Here is a 26,196-nt window from a genome sequence, read left to right as displayed (position 1 = left end):
TTTCTTTTTTTTTCCATTTTATTTATTTTTTTAATTTACATCCAAGTTAGTTAGCATATAGTGCAATAATGATTTCAGGAGTAAATTTCTTAATGCCCCTTACCCATTTAGCCCATCCCCCCCTCCCACAACCCCTCCAGTAACCCTCTGTTTGTTCTCCATATTTAAGAGTCTCTTATGTTTTGTCCCCCTCTCTGTTTTTATATTATTTTTGCTTCCTTTCCTTTGTGTTCATCTGTTTTGTATCTTAATGGACTTTATCATTTCTTTTATGTATTTGTATACATTTATATGTCAGTGATGTCTTCTATTTCTATACTGTCTTTTATCTACTTATAAAATTGGAGCAGATCACATTTTATATAGTAAGTGATGCCTTTTGGCAACAGTGTAAGGTGATGTAGGCCCAAGCTTTCTTACTTACTGGCTAGATGTATAGCTTTGGCAAATTATTTAATGTCAGCAGCCCTCAGTTCCCTCATCTGTAAAGTGAGAATGATAATTGCACTTTCTTCACAGGATTATAGTAAGCATTAATGGAGATCCTTGATGTCAAATGTTTAGTACACTGCTTGACATCATTAACATTCAAAACATATTATGACTAAACTGAAAATAGTGATTCTTTTAAAAATTCATAAAAATGTCAAAAAGCTCACTCTAAGATACGTAGGTGTTTAATGAAAATACTACATTTTTTTAATCCATATGATTTCTTTGATTTAATGTATGAAAAAATTTAAACTGGAAAAATAATAAATTCTAAAGCTATAAACCATGCTTTACAGAAGTTTATGCTAAAAAAGAACTTTTTCTCATTTTATCTGAAGTATATTGCTAGATTATTTATGTTTTTATTTTGTTTTATGCTCTCCACAGAAAATTTGTGGAAAGAGAACTATTTAAACCTGATGAGGTGCCTGAAAGACATAACTTATCCTTTTTTCCAACTGTAAATGATATTAAAAATCACATCCATGAGGTACAGAAAGCCTTGAGAAATGGAGATAATGTGTATAACTCAGATATTATTCCAGCAACGGTATGATTACAACTGTAATTCTTTGTTTTATTATAGAATCTTTCTCTATTTCTTTGGCCTTATAGTGGTGGTTGTTAATAGGCCATATAAATGATTGTGATGAAAGAAAAAAAAGTCTCTTAAAATGTAAACACTGTGAACCCTCAGATGATGATTTGACTGAAATTTGTATATTACTGTCACAAGAAGAAATATCAGTGAATAGCCATCTCTGACTATAATAACAATAGTAATCTTCATTTAAAAATCAACATTATTTTATCTCTGTATAAAGTGTATCTTATTCATCTAACAGATATTTATTGAGTATATACTGTGTATATCTCCCTCTCTTTTTAAATAGGTTGACAACTTTCAGTACAATAGTTCAGACTTGAATACACAGCATTTTTGTATCTACAAAGGGATGATATTGGTTTTGTATGCCATCTACGGATATCAGTTTTACATCAACTGTGATGCTTTAATTACCCCTGAATATTGGTCATTTCTATGAAAATTTTGCTTACTCTGAAGGGAATAATATAATTACTCAAAAACTAATTATAGTACAGACAGTAATTATGGCATTAAAATCCTAGTAGCAATACCTTTTGCTCTCCATGTTTTTACTATCCAAATTATGTCTTCTTAACTGAATAGATTCAGATTTTAAGCTAGTCCTACTATTCTTTTCCATCCAAAACTCTCTTGATTATTCACTGTCCAAAGTTCAGGAAGTAAAATGGATTTGTTTAGTGATGATCTTTGCCATCTCTGCTTGCTATCCAAATTTTTGCTATCTGAACTTGGGAAGCTTATGTATTTGGATGGTGAAGTATACTTGTGCTTTAAGAATATAAACAAGTGAAGAGAATAATCACTGAATAAAACACAATTGTACTGTCATTGAATAAAATATGACAGTTGTATTGATGTTTTAAAATATTTTGCAATATAAATTCTTTATTGTTTTTACTGAAATAAATGTTTCCATTTCAGCTTCAGTGGACTACAGATAATGGGCATATTCTCAGAGAGACTGTGACAGTTACATTTGCAGAAGGTATGTTATCCTGAATATCTTTAAAATATAAAATCAGTGTCAAAACTGGAAGATACTTATTTTTTTCAATTTTTAAAAAATATGTATTTTGAGAGAGAGAGAGAGGGAGGGACAGAGGGAGGGAGCAGGAGAGCATGAGAGGGGGAGGGGCAGATAGAAGGAAAGAAAGTATCTGAAGCAGGCTCTGCACTGTCAGCACAGAGCCAGACATGGGGCTTGAACCCACAAACTATGAGATCATGACCTAAGACAAAATCAAGAGTCAGACATTTAACTGACTAAGCCACCCAGGTGCCCCAAAACTGGAAGACATTTAAGGTATTATCTCATCTAATCAAATTTTATGGATGAGGAAACCATGGCCAAAAGAGACAAGAGCAACTATGTTAGGTTTTGTCAAAATAATTCCAGCTGCTTAAACTTCTTCATGTGTATTATTCAGCCATAAAAAAGGATGAGCTGTTGCCTTCTGTGACAACGTGGATGGACCTAGAGGGTATTATGCTAAGTAAAATAAATCAGACTGAGAAGGACAAATACCATATGATTTCCCTCATATGTGGGATCTAAAAACAAAACAACTGAATAAACAAAAAGCAGAATCAGACTTCAAATACGGAGAACAAACTGATAGTTGCCAGAAGGAAGGGATGGTAAGGTAATGGGCAAAATGGGTGAGGAGGAGTGGGAGATACAGGCTTCTAGTTATGGAATAAATAAGTCATGGGAATAAAAGGCACAGCATAGGGAATATAGTCAATAATGTTGTAATAGTGTTGTATGATAGCTACACTTGTGAGCATAACATAACATATAAAGAAGTTGAATCACTGTGTTATACACCTGGAACTAATGTAACATCGTGTGTCAACTATACCAAAACAAATTGAAAATAAAAAATAAAGGATGCCTGGCTGGCTTAGTTGGAAGAGCATGTGACTCTTGATCACGGGGTTGTGAGTTTGAGCCCCACATTGGGTGTAGAGATTAAAAAATATGTATATAAATAAACTTTAAAAAATAAATTTTATTCTTTATGATTAAAATTTTGAGGCTGACTACTAGTACAGTTTACTCTAAAGTTAGGCTAATTCCAGTAGTAATAACCCTAAGGTACCTTGATCAGGAAGCTATTGTCCATTTTGTATGGTTTGTTTTTTCTCATATGTGTACTCTTATACTCTCTTACTCATCCAGATTTATTTCACCTTTTTTTTCCCCTTTCTTCTGAAAACATGTTTTCTCCACTTCTATATGGCAAACTTCTCTCACCAATGAAATCAATCTCTTTGGCTTTAAGTGTTCTCTTAACTTCACCCCCTGTATAAAGTTAGACATTCACTCTTTGTACTTACCTCCGCATTTAACATGGTATCCTTTTGTTTATAGGTCTGTATCTTTCGTTATGATTTGAACTTCTCAGGGGCAAAGATTGTATTTTATTCAAGTTAACATACCTAGTTCCTAGCATAATGCCTGCTACAAAGTTAACATCTACATAAATGCTTTAGAATAAATTAATGAATAGCTATATACAGTACAATTTTTTCTTTATTCTTTGATTGATTAACCTTTAAGAGAGCCTGTGCATAGAGAATAACGTTCAAATTCCTTAACATTATTCATTTGTTCTGCACATATTTTACTCACTGTGATAAATGTTGGACATAAAAAAGAACAAGTTTCTTGCTCCATTGAATTTCAAGTTTAGCAAGAGAAAAAGACACTATAAACAAATATATTCTAACTACCGTTATAAATAGTGCCATGAGAGAGTTGTGCAAAATTTTGTGGGAATAGTGATAAAGACATATAACTTAATCTGGAGAGTAGGGAAGTGACACTTGAGAAAGTGGCTTTTAAACTAAGGACTGGGGGCGCCTGGGTGGCTCAGTCGGTTAAGCGTCCGACTTCAGCTCGGGTCACTATCTCGCGGTCCGTGAGTTCGAGCCCTGCGTCGGGCTCTGGGCTGAGAGCCCAGAGCCTGGAGCCTGCTTCCGATTCTGTGTCTCCCTCTCTCTCTGCCCCTCTCCCGTTCATGCCCTGTCTCTCTCTGTCTCAAAAATAAATAAAACGTTAAAAAAAAAAAATTTAAACTAAGGACTGAAGAATGGTTAGGAATCTGCCAATCAAAGAAATAGCTTTCAAAGCTTAGCAACAGAGAGCTTGGTCATGTTCAAGGAACTTAAAAAGCTGGTATGGTTCTAAGAGTAGAAAATGCTTGGGGATAAAAATGGGTATGCAAAATGGGCTTAGGAGGCCCTTTCAAGCTGTCCAAATGAAAAGTGATAGTGGTTTGGTGCACAGTTGGTGGCATTTATACTATAATTGGACAGATTTTAAGAGTTTTTTAAAAAGTAGAATTCAAAGGTTTGATTGTTGATTGAATAGGTGTGAGAGGTAAAAGAATGGGAATGATCTGGGATGACTCGTGAGTTTCTTCCAAGAGCAACTGACTGATAGTAACATTTACTGAGTTAGGCAACACTGGCATAAGAATAGGATTTGGTGGTGGCAGGGGAAGAGAAAAGAAGCTCATAAGATCAGGTTTGAAAACCTTGGGTATCAGAGCCATTTCAATGGAGTGGATTAGGAAGAAGCCATCTTGGGATGGTTGAAAAGTGAATGGGTGATGAATGAAGAAGTAGAGACAGTGTGCTGTGAAGGGAATATGGAGTTGAGGGAAGGGATTTTCAGATAAATATCTGAAGAGATGGATGAAGATGAAGGTACTTGATAGCTTTGGTGATGGGAAGCTGAGGAAATTTCTATCTGATAGTTTCTTTTCTCTTTAAGTAAAAGTGCTAAGAATGAAAAATCTCAGGAAGTGTGGCCAAGATTGGACATTTGAAATCCTTTATAACATAGAGTGAGAAGAACACTGTAAGGTTGTCAGTATAGCTGAAGGTCCTGTTGAAGTTGATGATCATGAATTGGTATTAGTAGTAGTAGCAAGTTTCTTTTTCAGTGGCATTCAACTTCGCACATATAGGCACTGGAAGCCATTTTCATTCAATGTTAGGATTTTATCAGGGGTTATAACAAAGTACAGAGAGGCAAAGGAGTTTAGGGTATTTGCAAGGAGTGACTGAAATTATAAACTTAAGACTCTACTAAGCTAAATGGAGAGAGAATTTTATTAAGGAAGAGGTTGATCTGAAGAAAACTGAGAAATCAATGGACTGGAGGGTCACATGAGGTTGAACAACAATTGTAGTGAAGTACTTGAGCAAAATCTTTGGAAAAATAAGAGGCTGTGATCAAAGAATGGGATATTTGAATTAGAGATTTTTAGATGTAGAATAGATGAGGTTATGACAGTAGTAGTAGCAACAGAGTGAAGTAGAATGACAATTAGAAATGAAGAAGCCAAAAAGTGAAATAAATCAGAGAAAGAAAAATACCATGTGATTTCATTTGTATGTGGAATCTGAAACCAAAACAAATAAGCAAATGAAAAGCAGAAACAGACACATATATACAGAGAACAAACTGATGGTTGCCAGGGGGTCGGGTGGTACAGGGATGGGCATAGTGGGTGAAGGGGATACAGGCTTCCAGTTCTGGAATAAACAAGTCATGCGGATAAAATGGAATATAGTCATTGGTACTGTAATGGCATTGTATGGTGCCAGATGGTAGCTACACTTGGGGTGAGCATAGCACAACATATAAACTTATTCAGTCACTATATTTTACACCTGAAACTAATGTAACAATGTGTGTCAACTATACTTCAGTTTAAAAAAGAGGGAATGAAGAATCCAAGAAATGTGAGAGTGTTGTTTAATCCTCTTAGCAGTCCTTTGAAGAAGATTTTTATTTTGCAGATGAAGAAACTGAAGTTAGAAACCGAGTTAAGTAGCATGTTGAAAGTTACAGAGAAAAGCTAGTGCTTAAATCCATCCTTGTCTGACATTAGGGCCATTTTTTAAAATTACTTAGTGTGAAAACAGTAAACAGTTGCTGATAATTGGTTTTTGATTGACTGAGATGAATTTATTTGGGTTTAGTACATAAAAATTACATGAGAGGAACTACATTCCCTAAGGACAGTTACTTTAGCCATTGAAGTATTAAGAAAACAGAGATTTGTACTCCTCATTTATTCCAAAATGAGTTATTGAAAGAAATTTAGTACTGTTATTATTGAGGACCCACTTTATGTCAGGCATTATCCAGGCACTAGGGCTACCGAAGATGAATTAAGTTTGGTCTTTGTAATTGAGACTCAATAGGTTTCACACATCTAGAGAAGTTTAGGTGTAGTTCAGCATCATAGCACGGAAAATGGTCTAGATTAGAGTTACAGAATCTTTCAAGGAAAGAAAAATACTGTTTCCTATGTTTCTGGAAATAGTGGACAAAATAATTTCTTTTTTTTTTAGTGGAAAAAATAACTTTTTTAAAAATATTTATTTATTTTTGAGAGAGAGAGCATGAGTGGAGGAGGGGCAGAGAGAGAGGGAGACACAGAATCCAAAGCAGGCTCCAGGCTCTCAGCTGTCAGCACAGAGCCTGACGCAGGGCTGGAACTCACGGACCGTGAGATCATGACCTGAGCCGAAGTCGGATGCCTAACCGACTGAGCCACCCAGGTGCCCCATAGTGGAAAAAATAACTTCTTAAAGTCATTTCCAAACCTTTGACTTTATTTCCTATTCCAATTGTGATAGTAAGTGTTGTAATAAAATGTAGCATGCTAGAAGCTATAAATGTTATTTTATTTTGACGGCTTATTTTTTTATATAACTTAGGAAATTCACCAGGAGAATCAATTAGCACCAAAGTGGAAACAAATCAGACAAGGGGTTCTTTGTCTCCAGAGCCAGCCCACTTGCTCTCTTCACTTTCCTCATTTCAGCCAAAAGTATTCACTCAACTGCAGGTAGGTAGCCAGTGAAATAAACAAATTTGAAGCCTTTCCCTTTCTTCCTCAATCTCTCCTCTTCTAGGTATTTTATAGAATTGTTATAGAATCGTAATAATGATCAAAGATGTTTTTATTATTAATTTCCTGACTTTTTTGTATCTTGATATAAGATAATTTAAACAATACATTTTGAAAAAGTTGGAGTTGACCATGCATGCAATAAAATTTAGTTGTACTACTATTCCTTTGATTCTTGTTTCTGTCCTCAATATTTGTTAGTAGCTGTACCATTATATTTTATTCTAATTGTGTGTGAAAAGAATAATATATCCTATGAAAAAATTATACTTAGTAAATTTAAACATTGATGTAACTCTTTTCGGTTTAAAAGGGTTTGCAGTTGCAACCAAGATTCACTTCTCCTGATGGATCACCGACTCTGATATCAGTAAATAACCACCCTTCCTCCAGTCCTTCAAGACTTCTGGACTCATTAGAAAGTACTGTAATGAATAATAATTCTCTACTGCTTGGTCAAAGTCATAGCCTTCAAACAGATACATGCCTGACCCCAAACAATAGCATTATTACCTCTACCATGGGTAACCTTCCAGGACCAGATCAAAATCTAGCTGCAATGGACCAGCTGGTGCAAGTTGGAGATGTTGAGGATACAGAGAATATGGAAGGAAGTGTTCATCGGATTCTGTTGGGAAACGTGCAGACCATCCCAATACAAATTATAGATAACCACCCAGCTATTAGTAAGTTAAAAGCAACTTGTGATTTTATTTTTTTTAACCTTCATGGACTATCAGTGCTATTGTTTTTAATTTAAATTTGAGTTAGTTAACAGTGTAGTATTGGTTTCAGAAGTAGAATCCAATAATTCATCACTTCCATATAACACCCAGTGCTCATCCCAGTAAGTACCCTCCTTAATGCCCATCATGCATTTAGCCTATACCCCCCACCTACCTCCCCTCCAGCAACACTCAGTTTGTTCTCTGTATTTAAGAGTCTCTTATGGTTTCCCTCCCTCTTTGTTTTTATCTTATTTTTTCTTCCCTTCCCCTGTGTTCATATGTTGTTTTTTAAATTCCACAAATGAGTGAAATCATATGATACTTGTCTTTCTCTGACTTATTTCACTTAGCATAATACACTAGAGTTTCATCCACATTGTTGCAAATGGCAAGATTTCATTCTTTATGATTGCCGAGTAATATTCCATTGTATCGTTACTATTACACTACAGAAAAAACTGTCATTTCTACTCAGGGGTTTATAATACATAAGTTGATAAAGTAAAACTACCAGAAAAAGGGAAAAATGTCAAGAGCATAATAATTTTTAAACTTTAAAAATTTTTTTTGTCTCTAGCAAAGTTATTCATTCTCTGATCACCTCAGTTTACATGGAAAATCTGTGGTGATATTAAATCAGAGGGTCATTTTAGAATGTATGAAAAAAATGAGAAACTTTAAAAGGAAAAGATTTAGTGTAAAGGTTATTATGGAAAATTTGTTAAAAGGAAAAATGGGATGGGGCGGGCAGCTATAAAATTTTTAAAATTTTGAGTTCTAGACTTAAATACAGAGTTCTGTAGAAATTGAAACGAAACTAGTTAAGTCTTAAGGACTTAACTTAATCCAAGACTTTGTTACATTCACTTTGTAACAAACCCAGTCAACCTAGTAATAAATTCTGACTCCTACTTGACCTGTGTCACTTCCATTCACACAGATTGTTCTGGATTGGGCACTTTTGTGGGAAAAGATTTGCATTTTACTTTGAAGAACATAAATTTTCATAGAAATTATCCTTAGAACATACAAAGTATTTACTTTCCATTCTTAGTCATCATTCTTTTGGGTAAGGAAAAGTATAAAATAGTTCCTTCCAGAAAAGAATCATTATATTTTAAATTTATTGGAAACATTACTTTTAAGAAAATTTATCCAGAGGGCTGTGACAATAGATGAGAAGGAAAAGGAATATATGGAGACTAATCCTCACAACCGCATGAAATAGTTGATGATGTCCCCATGCTACAGATAGGGAGACCAAGGCTCAGGAAGATTAAGTAATTGCCTAAAGTGATAGAGCAGGGATTTAAACCCAGATCTAACTGCCTCAAAAGTTTCTTTACATTCTAACATGCTTCCTCCCTCTGTGTTGTACCAAGATATTTCTGAGAGCTCTAATTCAGATTGCTTTAAAGGAGACCCTCTTTGGATCTGAACCTGCATGATTTATCAAGTTAGATCATGATCTGAGGGACTCCCTCACCTGCATATGAATTCTCAGGGTCACTCAAATCCATCTTCTATTGGTTTTCTCTATGGTGTGGGCTAAACTCTCCCAATACACTCACATGTGACAAGCATTAGGTGTGTTCAGCACACTTTCCAGAGCAAATTTTGGTCCCCTTAATCTCGGTTCCCTGTAGCAATGGAAAAACTGGTATCCCTTAAAAAGAAAAAGATTTCATCTTAGATATCCCACCTGCCTGTTCAAGATAATAGTGTTTCTGGTATGCTACATTCTGATTAATTTGGTCATAAGTACTTTATTTAAAATCAGAATGGTAAGTGCATTATGCAGTGTTTCAAGTAAGCAAACACATAGCTTATGTAGGTAAGTCAGAGCTATCCATTAAGATGTGGCATATTTTTTTCTAACATACTAATGTAGTGGAGTTTCTTTAAGGAGGGAAAATTTTCCTTGATATATGATCACATATGGAAACCATATGGGGGTAGTAACATATTGGTAAATTTGTAATATATATGCCTGCTCTTTGCAGAACATCATTTTCAAATAATGGGAGGCTTCCTGACTTTTATTCACACATATTTTTATTAAAGGCAATTAGGGGCGCCTGGATGGCGCAGTCGGTTAAGCGTCCGACTTCAGCCAGGTCACGATCTCGCGGTCTGTGAGTTCGAGCCCCGCGTCGGGCTCTGGGCTGATGGCTCGGAGCCTGGAGCCTGTTTCCAATTCTGTGTGTCTCCCTCTCTCTCTGCCCCTCCCCCGTTCATGCTCTGTCTCTCTCTGTCCCAAAAATAAATAAAAAACGTTGAAAAAAATTAAAAAAAAAAAAAAAATAAATAAAGGCAATTAAGTTTATTTTTAAAAAAGTATTTAAGTTATTTATTTATTCTGAGAGGTAGAGAAAGCATGAATAAGAGGGGGCCAGAGAGAAAGGGATAGAGAGGATCCCAAGCACGCTCCACACTGCCAGTGTGGAGCTTGATGTGGGGCTTGAATTCACGAACCGAGAGATTGTGACCTGAGCAAAAGTTCAATGCTCAACTGACTAAGCCACCCAGGCGCCCAGAGGCAATTAAGTTTAAATATGAGATACTCCTCATAATTTTATCAAATTATGGACTGCTTTTTTGTCAAAGTATCTTTAGAAGAAAATAACTATGATTTTCTTAGTCTCTTCTTTTTTTCACTACCAGAAGCATTAAAGAATTTTTTTTTTTACTTCTCAACATTTAATTTTCTATTCTTTTTCTTTTAGTTTTTTTATTGAAGTTTAGTTGACACACACTGTTACATTAATTTAAGGTGTACATATACTGAAAGAATTATGAATGACTATTAAGATATCAGAAGTACTGAGTTCTCAAATACACTGCTTTTCATAAAACTACTATTTTTTGCTTTGCCTCTAAATTCATATAAAGATTTCAGTGTTATAAGTTACATTAACCTTTAGGGTTTTTCTTTTATGTTTGGTTTTAAAGTTGGAGAAAATCCAGAAGGTACCGTTTCTGTGAACCAAGTTAAGCAAGAACCCAAAGAACCAGCATTGTCTATGGAAGCAAAAAAAAATTTGGACTGTAAGAAATTATCTACTACATAAATTATTGAAGCTTTTCAGGATTTACAACTTGGGTGACTTATAATGTCATAAAAAAGAAGGTGAATATTATCAAAGCGCAGCATTGTGATAAGTGAACTGAAGACCGGTTCAATGAGCAACTTTGATTTAAAACCGATATGTTTGTTGCCAAGTCCATATTTTTGGAACCTATTTTATTCCTCTTATTTTGTATAATTCTTATGCTTTTTGATTATCTGATAAGGCCAGTATTTCCAAAGATCATCTGAAATTATCCATGACAATATAGTCTGAACACAAATAGTTATCTAACTAATCCCTTGGAAATATCTGATTTGGGTTCTGGAAAGACAAACAAGAACAACAACAAAAATAGTGTGTGAGTTTGTGTGTGTGTGAGTGTGTGTATGTGTGTTGACTTTTTTTTAAAGTTATAAAAGAAATTATTTCCTCTTTAAAGTTGTGAAGAAATTCATTAAATTAGCACAGGGGAGAGAATATTTGTAGTCTGTCTCATTAGGAAAGATAAAACCATAGTAGATTTTACATCATAACATAAAGCTCAGTATTCACATCTGTGGAAACTGTAATTGCATTTTGGCTTCTTCCATTATAATTTTTATACTTATAACTACAAACCAATAGCATACTAATAGTTATCTAGTAGAAATTTAAAATGTCTTGGTAAGTACTTAGAGTTTTAATTTGAATTAATCAGCTAAGCAACAGAAATAAATGCATATTGCATGGATTTATATAGTATTTTAGGTAAAACACTACATGTGGATAGAAAACTATAGAAATTGAGAGAATTCAGAAAGAATAATAAACTTCCCTGGTGTTGACAGATAATTTGAGGAACTTGTTGATATCCACAAAAGATTTTTTTTTTCCTACTTTGTATTGAAGATTCAGCTCTGGTTAGAAAATAATTTGAGTTGTATTTATTTTTCTGTGCCAGAGCTCTTACTGAATTAGTGGTATTTTCAAGGTAAGTATTTGTAGTTTAAAATTTAGTTCATATTTAAAACAACTGATGTGTTATATTTGCTTGCTGAGTAAGTATATTTACTTGAAATACTGAATAAGTACTAATCACTGTATTCATTATAAGCTTCTGTTTTCTGGAAGGTTGGTGAACTAGAAATGTCAATTATTAGCTGTCAAGAAATCAATTTAAAGGTTTTTTTCACCCCAGGGACCGTTTGTGGGTATATTTAGGACTTTATGTAAAAGTAATAAGGATTTCAAATGGATATTAATATTTATATTCAAAGTATATGGAATGTAATATGAAATTTAACCTTACTCTTTTACATGACTGAATCCTTTTTGGCTTTTCTAAAGTCCAGTCTCCCATTCTTAATTCACTTTAATTGTTGCAAGTATACAACATGTACCTAAGTAAAGCATTGTTAAATTAGACGTGAGTGGAACTCTTAAAAATCCATGCTCTTTAGATTTATACCCTATTTAATATAAAATTTATTATTTATACCCCTATTTAATACAAAGTGGATATTTAGTTACATATATGATTTTTAATTAGAATAGCTTTTCTTTTTCCTAAGAACTGAAAATATTTGATGTCAGCATTTCAGAGGCAGTCTGCCAAATCTGATTATGTTACTCTAAGTTAAACATAGCTCTTAGTAACCTCAAACCCAGCTTTCTCGTAGTCTGTGTGTACGTAAAGGGTATAAGTCTGAATTTATAGTTTTATTGCATTTGTAGGTAATATTCTTTTAATTTATTATTTCTAATTTTTATGGAAACTTTTTTCAGGATTTTACATAATATTCACTTTTCATTAATGGCAATAGCTTATTATTAAATATTTTACCAATTGAACTATATTCCTTTGGAGACATTCTTTTCTTTTTTGATGTTGAGTTGCTAAGGAGAAATGCTTGTTAAGATACAAACTCCAGTCAGTTACCTATGAGGATAAGAGACGTTAGAGAGTTCAGACTTTGACATTTGAACAAGAACAAAATATAGTTTTAAAATATTTCTCTCACTTCATTCTATGTGAATGTCTCTTTCTGGTACTGTTTTTTTCACTAGGAGGAGGAAAGTTACAGTGCATCCTTCCCACAAACAAAAAACAAAATTAAAAAAGAGCATGAAGGAAGGTTTAAATCCCTAATTGTATACTCTTTTGGTTTTTAGGTAGAAACTGGAACTATCAATATTTTCATGTAAGTATTTCAATGAGTAGCTCTTTAAAAATGGTTTCTAAATTTTTAAAAATTCATTTCCCCTCTAAGTGCATGTTCAGTCACAGTATATCAGTATTGTATTTTATTTTAAGGGTGCTTAGCATCGCTTTTATAAAAGTGTGTTTACATATTTTAAATATTTGATTAATTTTTAAATGCACAGGGTGTTAAATACAAGTGCATAAAATTTTCAGTATCTATATTTGGCATTCTCCTAACAGCTCTACAGCAAAGTTTGATATATGCTCTTTTGTGTCATGTATTACAAGGTGTAATATCTGTAGTAGTAAGTTGGACATTCAAAATAAGCAGTTAGAAATTTATAATTACAGTTGAGCTTTTTTCATCATTGTAGTTTTCATGTTCCAAAGCCTCCCAGTGAATTTTATATATGCTACAGTGAATTATAGATAAACACCACCATGGTGGGCTTTTCCCTCAATAATAATTTTCTCCACAAGCAGTTAACATGCTTAAAAGAAAAAGTTTTTACATGAAGTACCTTGTCTTATCCAAGGTAAATGTTTTCTAAAAGTCACAAAAATGGTAGAAAATGGGATCTGGTCCTGCATTAGAGTTTCTAATTTTGAGGCCCACCAGCTTGTGTTTCATCTTTACATCCTGTCAAAATACTTAATCATGTGAGTATGAGAAAGATGTCATTTAATTTGTACCAGGTTTTTTAAAAAGTTTTAAAATGTGTGTGTGTGTATATATATATATATATATATATATTGTAACAATGTATAGTGTCTTTGTTATAATGTAATTTTTTCATTAAAAGAATCCTGTGGTTTTTTTTCTTAAATTTGTTAGTTTTCTTTTTAATACTTTTTCTGGGGATAGTGGTAGTTTTGTTCATCTTTAAGATGCTGAATAAACACCTTAAATACCTGAGAACTTTGGCTAGAGATTTATGTTCAATTTGGAACCTGAAAGTTTTTCAGCATAACTACCAGTAACTCCTATTATCATTACATTAGGTATATATACACATTTAGTACTCTCAGCTCAGCCAACCATCAACATTTTAAAACAATCCCTGTAATATTAGTAATTCTTTTTTTCTCACATCTTGACACTGGACATCTTTAAGTACAGCTTTATATTTTTGGTGTAATGACAGAAGTATGTGATTTTAAAAGGAGAGATCATTAATGTTTTTCTTCTTTGCTTCTTTTGCTTTATTCCTCCCTGCCTATTTTATGGGACCATAGAAAATCTGACTCTCTCCAGAAGGGGCACTCTATTAACTATTCCCCATCAGCTAATTTAGGCTTTAGACATTTTGATTGGTGTATACTTTGATATCTAAGTATCAGTAATTCTACTTAATTAACTTAGTTGTAATGGCAAAGCCTTAGTGTAATTTTGCCAAATACATGTTAGCTATGAATACAATCATTAAATACAAATATTCATTGCTCATTGAATTCTTAAAACTTCAGGAATAAATCAGAATTAAAGAAAAATTCGCTAAGGGATTCTAAATTTTAAAAAAATGTTAACGTTTATTCATTTTTGAGAGAGACAATGTGAGCAGGGGAGGGGCAGAGAAAGAGGGAGACACAGAATCTGAAGCAGGCTCCAGGCTCTGAGCTGTCAGCACAGTGCCTGATGCAGGGCTTGAACTCACGAACCGTGAGATTATGACTTCAGTAGAAGTTGGATGCTTAACCAACTGAGCCACCCACGTGCCCCTAAGGAATTCTAACTTTGATTCATTAGAAAAATAAATAGTATGGTTAATATTGAAAACCTTTGAAAATATTATATGGGTACAAACTTGCAATTAGTAAATACATCCTGGAATTCTAATGTATGGCCTGGTAATTATAGTCAATAATACTGCATTATAAAATTCAGAATTGCTCAGAGACTACATCTAAATTGTTCTCACCACAAAAAGGAGAGAATAATTCTGTGTCCTGATAGTGATGTTAATTAACACTATGGTGGTAATTATATTGCAAAATATAAATTACCTAATTGACATATTGTATACCTTAAACTTAATGTTATATGTCAATCATATCTCAAGAAAATAAAGAATTCTAAAACCACAGTACAAAGTAGGAATCAGATACCAGCAGAGGGTTTTAAAAATATTTTTATTGAGGTATAATTGATATATAACAAACTGTACATATTTAAAGTGTACAGTTTAATAAGTTTGGATAAATGTATACATCTATGAAAGCATCACCACAGTTGAGGTAATGAACATATCCATCACCTCCAAAAGATTCCTAATGCCTCTTAGTAATCCCCTCCTCTCCCTGCCTCCCACTCACACTTCACCATCCCCAAACAACTACTGATTTGCTTTCTGTCATTAGAGATCAATTTGCTTTGTCTATAATTTTATAAAAATCATATAGTATGAACCTTTTTATATATGACTTTTGTAACTCAGCATATATGAGTTGCAAATGTTGCATATGTTTTTTTTGTTTTTTTTTTTTAAGTTCATTTTGAGAGAGACGGAGACAGTGTGAGTGAGGGGAGCGGGGAGGAAGACCAAGAATCCCAAGCAGGCTTCACACTGTCAGCACAGAGCCCCAAGTGGGGCTTGAACTCATGAAACCATGAGATCATGACCTGAGCAGAAACCAAGAGTCAGACACTTAACCAACTGAGCCACCCAGGCACCCCCTGTCACTCAGCATAGTTATTTTCAGATTCATCTGTGTCGTAAGATGTCTGAATAGTCCGTTCCTTTTTACTACTGAATAGTATTCCGTTGTATGAATATTCCATAATTTGCTTATCCACTTACCTGCTGATGGACAGCTGGGTTGTTTACAGTTCTTGGCTATTACAAATAAAGTTGCTATGAACACTTGTATAAAAGTCTTTGTATGAACTTATGATGCTTTCATTTCTCTTGAGTAAATATCTAGGAGAGGAATAGCTGGGTCATATGGTAGGTATATATTTAACTTTTTAAGAAACTCTCAAATGGTTTTTCCAATGTGATTGTACCCCTTTACGATCCTGTCAGGAGTGTATGTGAGTTCCAGCCAATGCTTGGTATGGACAGGCTTTTGATACTGTAGGCATATTACAATGCTTTGTAGTCTAGTAGTATCTCATTGTGGTTTTAACTTCCAGTTCTACAGTCACCAATGCTCTTAAACATCTTTTCATGAGTTATTTGCCATCTGTATATTTTCTTTAGTGAAGTGTCTGTTTGGATCTTTATCTCATTTTTAAATGGAAATGTTTTCTTCTTATAGAGGTTTAAAAAGCATATTCTAGATATAAGTCCGTTTTAGAAATGTTATTTACAAGAATTTTCACCTGATCTGTAGCTTATCTTTTCACCTTCTTAACAGTATCTTTCAAAGAGTAGAAGATCAGAAATTCTTATTGTGATTAAGTCCAGGGTACCTTTTTCCCCCCTTTATGGATCATACTTCTGTGTTGTATCTAAAAGACCTTTGCCTAATCCAAGATTAGATTTTTTCCTGTTTTCATCTAAGAAATTTTATAACTTTTGAGTTTACATTTAGGTGCATGATCTATTTTGAGTTAATTTTTATATACATAGTACAAGACTTTTTTTGGCATATGAATATCCAGTTGTTTCAGCACCATTTTCTGAAAAGACTATTTTTCTATTGAATTAAATTTATACCATTGATGAAAAATCCACTAATCACATACATATGGGTGAATTTCTGGACTCTGTTCTTTTTCATTGATTTATTATTTATCTCCATGGTCTCAACCAGGGCAATTTTGCCTCTAAAAAACATGGGGCAAAGTCTGGAGACAGTTTAAATTCTCATAGCTAGGGAGATACTGATTTGTGATAGAAGCAAGAGCTTCTCTTCAACATTGTACAATGTATAGGACAGCCTGAACAACAAAGAATTATCTGGCCCAAGATGTCTGTAGTACTGAGACTGAGAAGCTCTCGTCCCTCTTGATGCCAATACCACTGTCTTGATTACTATAGCTTTATAATAAATCTTGAAGTCAGGTAATAAAGTCTTTGAACCTTATTCTTCCTTTCAACTTTGTTTTGGCTATTCTTAGTTCTTTGTTTTTCCATGTGAATTTTAGAATCACCTGATCAGTTTCTTTTTTTAAAAAAGCCTGATGGGATTTTGATTGGGATCATGTAGAATATTATAGATCAATTTGGGGATAATTGAAATCTTAATATTGATACTTTGTTTTTTTCTCTGCAATGTTTTAGAGTTTTTAATGTATAGGTCTCATGTCTTTTATCAGATTTATCACTAAGAAGTTATAAATGACATTGTTTTTTAATTTCAATGTCTTACTTTTGCATTAATATAGAAATACAGTTGATTTTTTATATGGATCTTCTATCTTGCAACCTTGGTAGCTCATTTATTAGTTTTCATAGCTTTTTGGTAGATTCTTCTAGATTTTCTACGTTGACAGTTGTGCTATTTTACATCTTCTTTTCCAATCTGGATGGCTTATATTTCTTTTTCTCAACTGTTATACTGACTAGAACCTAGAGTACAATTTTGATTAGAATGGCTTAGGGTAGACATCCTTGCCTTGTTTCAGATTTTAGGGGAAAAGCATTTAGTCTTTCACTGTTATGGTGTTAATCATAAGTTTTGTATATGTCCTTTGTCAAATTGAATGAGATTCTTTCTGTTCTTAGCTTATTGAGAATTTTTATTAGGAACGGATATTTGATTTTGTCAGGTGCTTTTCCTGTGTATATTGATACAATCATTTTCTTTTTTTTAGTCTCTCAATATGTTAAGATTTGATTAAATTTTGAAGGGTAAAGGCCTTGTATTCTTGCATTCCTGGAGTAAATCATACTTGTTCATCAGGATGCATTATCCTGTTTTACATATTTTACATATTTCACAAATGTTGGGTTTCATTTGCATTTAATGTTACTATTGAAATTGTTGTGTTTATGTCTTCCCTTCTATCTTTCTATTTGTTCCATCTGTACTTTGTTGTCTTTTTCTGTCCTTTGGTGAAATTGCCCTTTTTTTATGATTCAATTTTACCTCCTTTATTGACTTGTTAGCTAATTATTGCTTTAGTGTTTATGCTGTACATCTTTAACTATCCCAGTCTACCTTCAAGTAGTATTCCATCATTTAACATACAGTATAAGAATCTTATAATAATATACTCACATCTTTCCCCTTCTTTGTGCTATTGTGGTCACACATTTTATTTCTATATAGATTACAAACCTGACAATGCATTGTTACTATTTACACTTTAAATAATCAGTTATCTTGTATATATTATTTTTATATATTTTCCTGCTTTTTTGCATTTCTGGTAACTTTTGATTGGATGTCAGACATAACTTTCACCTTTTTCGAGTGCTGGATATTTTTGTATTCTTATAAATATTCTTGAGTTTTGTTCTGGGACACAATTGAGTTTTTTGGAAACAGATTATTCCTTTAATGTTTGCTTTTAAGCTTTGCTAGGTAGGACCACGCAGCATTTAATCTAGTGTTAATTTTGTGTCACTATTGAGGCAAATCCCTTCTGAGTACATTGCTTTTGAACTAATGAGGTTTTCTACTCTGGCTGGTGGAAGAGGTATTCTTCTGAACCCTATGAACCTTAGAGGGTTGTTCCCAAATCCTTTCAGGTTGTTCTTTTCCCTAGTCTCAAGTAATTTCCTTATACTCATGTACTAATCATTAGTATTTTGAATGCTAGGGAGTGAACTTCTGCAGATCTCTGGAGTTTTCTATATAGCTCTCTCCTCTCCAGTACTTTGGCCTACAAACTTTAGCTGCTTTGGCCTTCCTCGATTCCAAGTTTCATCTCCTCTGCCCTGAGAGGTTCTGCCTGGTTTTCTACCCCATGTGCCACAGCCTGGAATCTCTTTGGACAGCTCTCTGGGATAACATAGGCCTCATCTCATCTGTTTTATATCTCTCAGGGATCACTGTCCTCTCTCATCATGTGTAACATTTTGAGAATCATTGTTTCATATATTTTATCCAATTTTATAGTTGTTTCAGGCAGGAGGATAAATCTGGTTACTTTTACTCCAGCTTGACTAGATACAGAAGTTCTCCAGACAATGTTGATGCCATGTCACGTTTGGGTTTCTGCAGGAGCAGTAGAGTTGGGAGAATAAGTAGGAGGTTATGAGGGAAGCACAAGGATAGATTACAAGATGGAGTAAGGTACAACAAATCTGAGTGAGACAAGTAGGTATATAATTGTGGAATTTAGGGTATAGGATTGGTCCAAAGTAATCTCCAGAACTGTCTGATTGTATAAGGACCACCTTTGATAGTATAGTTTCCAGTGTCCACTGCCATGGCTCCACCACTCATGATTCAGCCTTCTTTAGGATATAGGCCATGTAAGATACCAAAATGAATGATTTAAAAGTTTACCTTACTGGAACGTAGTGTCTATTACATGAGATATATAACTTTATACAAGATAGAAAATGGTAAATTTGAGGGGTGCCTGGGTGGCCCTGTTGGTTGAGTGCCTGACTTTTGCTTTTGGCTCAAGTTATGATCTCACAGTTTGTGGGATCAAGCCCCATGTTGGGCTCCACATTGACAGCATGGAGCCTGCTTGGGATTCTCTCCCCCTCTCTGTGCCCCTTCCCCATGCTCACACATATTAACACATGAGCATACTCTCTCTAAGTAAATAAACTTAAAAAGAAAATGGTTAATTTGATCATAGGAATATGGATAAAATTATATAAGAGTGAAGAATAAGATGGGACACCTTGGTGGCTCAGTTGAACATCCCACTCATGATTTTAGCTCAGGCCATGATCCCAGGGTCATGGGATCAAGCCCCATGTTGGGCTCACACTGAGTGTGGGGTCTGCTTAATATTCTCTCTCTCTCCCTCTGCCCCTGTCTCCTGCTTGTGCTCTCTCTTTCTCTCTAAAATAAAAATAAAATAAAATAATTAAGAAGAGGGTGACGACATTACTTACAAGGAAGAGAACTGACATTTCAGTAAACACCAGACATTGTACTTGGTGCTTTACATTGTTTGGTTAAAGCACTTGGCATTTCACCTGGCATAAATAGTTTCTTATTATTGTAGCTTGGACTGGTGGTTAAGAGCCTGTGCTCTGAAGTCAGACAGATTGGAATCCCACTTCCTGTTTATTAGCTGTGTAACTTTGGACAAATTACTTGAACTTTCAGTTTTTAGTATTTTTCTTTCCTCTGAACAAATAGTAGTAGTAGCTACTTAATTGAACTGTTATGAGGGTTTAATGAGTTAACCTATGTTGAGATCTTAGAATCTGTAACAGGCCACTCAGTATATGTTCCTTTTTATAATTAATATTAACAAGGAAATTTTAAATGCTGAAAGGTAAACATTATCCTTATTCTCAAAGTGATGTGTCTGTTAGGTAGCATCTTTGGCTGTGTGCAACAGAGACATGATTATGGTGGTTTAACCAAATAAAGAGATCTTATTTTTTTATGAAACCAAATCTGAGGACAGTCTCACTAGGGATGTATGGTGGTTCCATAGGCTACCAGGAACACAGCAACCTTTAATATTTTCATATAAGCATCTCTAATGTGACTTTCATCTACATGTTGCTTTTTTGTCCATGGTGGTTGTTCCACCTCCAGCATTGATCAGAGTTCAGACAAGAAGAATGGAATGAGCAAAGGTCCTGTGCTGGGTGAATGAACCAAAGGTCTTTCTTAGGAGACCCGTCTGTGACTTCCCCTTTTATCTTATTGGTCAGAACTGTTATATGACCACCCTGGTTACAGGGGATGCTAGAAAACGTAATTCTTTTAAAATCTAGGCACCACTCCAAGAAAAAATATATTTTAGTAAGACAGAATTCACTCAACTATTGTTGAGGCCACTAATGGTGACTCCCACAAATTGGAGAACTATAATTCAGAAATTCAATAACTTGCTTGAGGTCATTAAACAACTATTAAGTGATAATATTGGTAGCAAGGTCTGTCCAGTACCATTCCACATTCCTTTTGCCACACAGTCCAGAAAACAAGTGATTGTTTCATTATAGAATCTTTGAGTTGGATCTTTAATGACAGGATATGAACATGAGATTAAAGTGCAGATGTCCAGAATTCAAGGAGCAAGTAGATGGAATTATATAGCTCATTGGGAGTACATTTTAAAGTTCATTTTGATCAGAACTTTAAGATTCAGTGAAGGAATGAAGCTGGGATAAAGATTGGAATGGTAAGAGAGGTTAAATGGTAGAAATTCTAGAAGGCCAGACTAAGAATTTTACGTTTTGCTTAGTGTTTGTTACATTTAAAGTCTTATTGAAATGATTCATTAAAGGAGTCCATTGAGTCAAAAAGCTTTCCTAAAATCTGGGTGAAACTTTAAATGTTACAGATTTCTGAAAGTAGATATGATGACCAAATGGAAGTGATAGAGTAATTTTTTGATGACTATAATAAAATTGTATAATAAGTTTCTGGCTGTGACTTGCATCTATAATTGCTTTATAGAAGCTGTTGGGTTTTTTATATTTATATTCTACAAAGACACTCTAAAATCTTAAATATGGACATTCATTCATTCAACAAAACAGACATACTTCCTGCCCTTTTGGAGCTTACAGTCCAGTAGAGGGAGATAGATAATAAAAAATAAACATAGTAAATAAGTATATATAAACCTAAGCTCATTATATATATTTATATGTAGTAATATATATTATTTATATGTAAGTATACATATATGTAAGTATATATATATTTATATGTAAGTATGTTATATGTATATTTTACACTTATATGTTAGGTTGACAGCCTCCATAAAAATGGAGCAGGGAAAGAGGCAAATATGGGGTTAGTATGGTAAGAGTTACAATTTTAAATAGGACAACCAGAGTGGGCCTCATTGAGAAGGTACATGCAAGCAAATTCTTAGAGAGAGTAAGAGTCATGCAGATACCGTGTAGAGTAGTGCAGTAAGAGGGAACTGCAGGATTGGGAAGTGCTTGCTGTGCCTGGAGGTCAGCAAGAAGGCTAATGTGTCTGGAGTGGAGTGAGCAAGTGAGAGAGTACTGGGAAATGAGGTCAGAGAGGTAATAGGGAATCAGATCATGTAGGGTCTTACAATCCATCATAAAGATTTTGCCTTTTACTCTGCGTGGAAATGGGAAGTCACAGCATGTTTTGAGCAGAAGAATGACAACATAATATGACTTACCCTTTAAAAGGATCATTTTGGCCATTGTGTTAAGAATACACTTTATAGTTTGTCTCTCTCTACTAAATTATAAAATTCAGGGTTAGGGATCTTTGTCTTTTTTTGCTCATTGATCTATGACAGTGGCAGATGCTTAGAAAATATTGTTGAATGAATGACCATCCACATTTAAGATTTTAGAGTGTCCTTATAGAAAATAAATGGAAAACAACCTAAAGAGAGAAGGGAAACTTGTCAAGGGGAGAAAATTGCTGAAGAAATGTCTTTGAGTAGCAGAAAGGAGATGGGATCTAGTGTTCAAATAAAGGGTTTGACTCTAGATAGGACCATGGATACCTCATCTGTGGGTGGATGACAAGGGAGACTACATGGGTAAAGATGCTACTACTGTACAAGTGACAGTCTGTGGAAATCTCTTTTGATTGCTTCAATTTTCTCAGTAAATAAGAAGCCAGGCCCTTAGGTAACTGTGAATATGGGTATGTTGGGGGGAAGTGTGTTGGTGAGAAAAGCTAGTATGAGAGTAATTAGGCAAATGAAATATAGTATTATTAATGGGTCTACTTGATTAAGGGTTCACTTAAAGTTCATGTCCATCAATTGAAAATCAGATTAGTCAGCATGTTTATGTGCTTTTGTCCAATCATAATCAACAGTGGCTGAGTGTTTATTGAGAATCAGACACTGTGTTACCTGTTGGTTATACAAAAGATTAATAAAACCCAATCCTAGCTCTATGGGGGCTTACAGTGTAGTGGCAGACAGTTTTTTAATCAATTTGTAAAATGGTGTGATAAGTACTATCATTTCAAACAAAGGAAAAAACATTGTAAATCAAAGAAGTTCCAAAGTGAACAATTCAGGTTATGGAAGGAACAACAGATTAGTCTAAGAAGGCAAAATATTGTGAAAGAATCACTTTCAAAGCGTTACTTCCCAGTCTCCAGTCAAAAAGGTGTTATGTATAAACTTTGTGTAATTCCAATCAGATCTGCTTTGAAACTTAAACTAGATCCCAGAACTACTAATTATTGCTCCTCTGATACCCCCTGTGAAATGCTAAGACTATCCGGATAGTATTCTCCCTTACCACAGGAAGCAAAAAACTCAGTTTTGCTTTATCAACAGGTTATTTTGGAGGTATTTTAAAGGAGCCAGCATTTGACGGTCATGGAGGTCTTATCAAAATCTGGTCACCTTGGAAACAGCATGCTTTTCTGAGGCCCTTTGAGCCTCCTACACAGGGTCTCTCCAATAACAGTGGTAAGGTAAGTTCATGTTGGGTTTGAGCTCTGATTTCTAATTTTTTTATCGAATACTCCAAATGCTTAAGTTTGTTTTGTTTAGTTTGAGAGTAGTGTCTAGGAATAAACTCCATTTATTGATCATGTTTGAAAAACTTTTATTTGGTAGAAATCTGCATTACTACTGTCAATACTGTTTGTCCTGGTAATTTCTGCATTGTGCATCTATTAAGAGGAAGTTCATAGGGATAAAAATGGGTGTAAACTTGTAGGTTCAGAAGGTTTCTCTTCAAACTGGCATCCTTTGGAAAAACTGTCTCAAGTAATTTATGAAAGTTTAATGAGAACTTTGCCCACTCTTGTTTTATCTTGTCCGTGAGGGTCTGGTTCTCTTTAGGAGAGGGTCCCTAAGATTCAAGGTTCACATTTGACTATATATTATCAGACTCATAGGTTTATCTTTAGTCTGGTTCTATAGCCATTCTGGGCTGGACTCCTGCATCTTATATGTATTTATACTAGAATCAAAATGTGTCTTGTTTACTTTCTTTTATTTTTATTTTTTTAGATAGAGTATGTGAGTAGGGAATAAGGGCAAAGGGAGAGAGAGAGAGAATCCCAGGCAGCCCCCCCCCCCCCCCCCCCCCCACTGAGAATGGAGCCTGATACTGGGCTCTATCCCACCTCATGAGCTGAGGTGAAACTAAGAGCCCAACACTCAACTGACTGAGCCACCCAGGTGGCCTGTGTATTACTTTGAAAATGATAAAAGGATTATTTGGAATTAGAATTGTTTTTTGGGGGAACTTCTCATATAAACAAAATTGTTCTTTTGGGGACGTACTTTGAAGCAAAAAGAAAGCAATATCTCAAATATACAGTTGTCTACATTTTTTTAATGTTTATTTGTTTTTGAGAGAGAGACAGAGCATGTGCGGGGGAGGGACAGAGAGAGGGGGAGACACAGAAGCAAGCTCCAGGTTCCTAGCTGTCAGCACAGAGCCTGACATGGGGCTCGAACTCGTGAACCATGAAATCGTGACCTGAGCTGAAGTCGGCCACTCAACCAACTGAGCCACCCAGGCGCCCTTACAGTTGTCTACATTTTAAGAGGAAACTTCCAATATAGTCAAGAGATTATGAAATTGCCTCCTTAAAAGAGTCTTTGGTAAAGGCAAGAAAAAAATGTGAAAAATTTAGAAATGTCTTCTCTAGATCCTTTCAAATCACAATTTGAATATGATGTCCTTGATTGTTCTATTTCCTCATCCTGTGTTCCTGTTTCCCTCTGTACTGTCTCTCCTAACTTTTTCTCCTTCCCTTCAAAATACCCCATAAGGATATAGTCTTGTTGGTCTAAAAGAGAAAGATCACTCTGTTTAATGTAAGAAATACCCCTTTCATTTTTATACTTCAAGTATTAACAGTTACTGGCATTTTAATCAAAGAAATCAAATTGTCTAGGGGTCCTAAATTAATGTTTAAACCAGCTGTAATGACTGACTCTTCCTCCTGCTTCCTCATCCCCTCTTATGTGCATGTATTTCAAAATAGGTTTTCTTGCATCTAAACTTTTCCCCTGTCTTTAAGTAAGGAAAGATAGTCTTTTCCAATGCTAATTTTGTATTTGACTAAAGTTGGCTCCCTCTCATTTTTAATTCATATTCCTTTTCTTCTTTTCCCTCCCTAGGGAAACATTAGAGATTAATTGACAAAAAAAATTATTCTGTCATTATGTACTCAATCTAGAAATATCTAATGAATTTCTACAATAGAAAGAAAAATTATTAAACTGTTTTTCTGTTTCTTTAAAATTGCTTTTAAGAGGGGCGCCTAGATGGCTCAGTCAGTTGAGCATCTGACTTAGGATCAGGTCATGATTTCCTGGTCTGTGAGTTCAAGCCCCGTATGGGGCTCTGTGCTGACAGCTTGGAGCCTGGGAGCCTGTTTCGGATTCTGCGTCTCCCTCTCTTTCTGCCCCTCGTCCACTCATGCTCTGTCTCTCTCTCTGTCAAAAACAAATAAACATTTAAAAAAAAATTGCTTTTAAGAGATATTTCTGGTTAAAACTAAGAAAAGAAGAAAAAACTTCTTGCTTCCAAGATGAAAGACTCTGAACCAGGATTTAAAGGGTTTTTATTATAATTTCATTTATGAATACAAAGTTTATATATTATACAGAAAATATTCATAAAGTATTCCTGATAGAATGAGTTAATCATATTGGTTTAAAGGATTGAAAAACAATTATCTTCCTGACTTTAATATATGAAATTAATGCCAACACAGTATGCTAGTTATACAGGAAGATTGAATATCTCATAATTTAAATTTTATATATTTCTTACATTGGTTTTTTTTAATTTTTTTTCTAATCTTACATTGGTTTTATGGGACAAATTATTATCATTATTTCTATAAATTAAGTTTACAAAAATTTAGATTCATGATTAATTAGATAAAATTGTAATGATGGATATCTTTAAAAAGTTTATAATCTCAAGTTATTTCTATAATATCAAAATTCTTGGGATGCCTGGCTGGCTGAGTCAGAAGAGCATGCAGTTCTGCATCTCGGGTCATGAGTTCAAACCCTATGTTAAGTGTAGAAATTACTTAAATTAAAAAAAAAAAAAAACTTAAAAAAAACTTTAATATCAGAGTTCTTAAGAACTTTATACTTAACTAAAATTTCAATTTCTAGTTCCTCAGCTAACTTAAAAACCTCAGA

The 26,196-nt window shown here is 34.4% G+C and overlaps 1 protein-coding gene across 18 annotated transcripts in view; it reads left to right on the top strand.

Annotated features, from left to right (window-relative positions):
- Positions 1-26,196, top strand: part of CARF (calcium responsive transcription factor) — a 101,186-nt gene that overhangs the window by 43,908 nt on the left and 31,082 nt on the right. For 10 of the 18 annotated variants that reach the window (XM_053906060.1, XM_053906051.1, XM_053906063.1 and 7 more), the window contains 5 exons: positions 880-1,042; positions 2,024-2,087; positions 6,845-6,975; positions 7,352-7,724; positions 23,350-23,489. In XM_053906060.1, the coding sequence (XP_053762035.1) occupies positions 880-1,042; positions 2,024-2,087; positions 6,845-6,975; positions 7,352-7,724; positions 23,350-23,489 (871 nt within the window). Of the gene's footprint in view, positions 1-879; positions 1,043-2,023; positions 2,088-6,844; positions 6,976-7,351; positions 7,725-10,718; positions 11,795-12,988; positions 14,294-23,349; positions 23,490-26,196 lie in introns of those variants that run through there. The other 8 variants (XM_053906105.1, XM_053906082.1, XM_053906079.1 and 5 more) reach the window with 7 other exon arrangements.

Source organism: Panthera pardus, unplaced genomic scaffold, assembly GCF_024362965.1.
Source record: "Panthera pardus isolate Hobbes unplaced genomic scaffold, ASM2436296v1 HiC_scaffold_10, whole genome shotgun sequence".
Lineage (NCBI taxonomy): Eukaryota > Metazoa > Chordata > Mammalia > Carnivora > Felidae > Panthera > Panthera pardus.
Note: the sequence above shows the minus strand (reverse complement) of the source record. Positions and strands in the feature narration are given on the sequence as shown.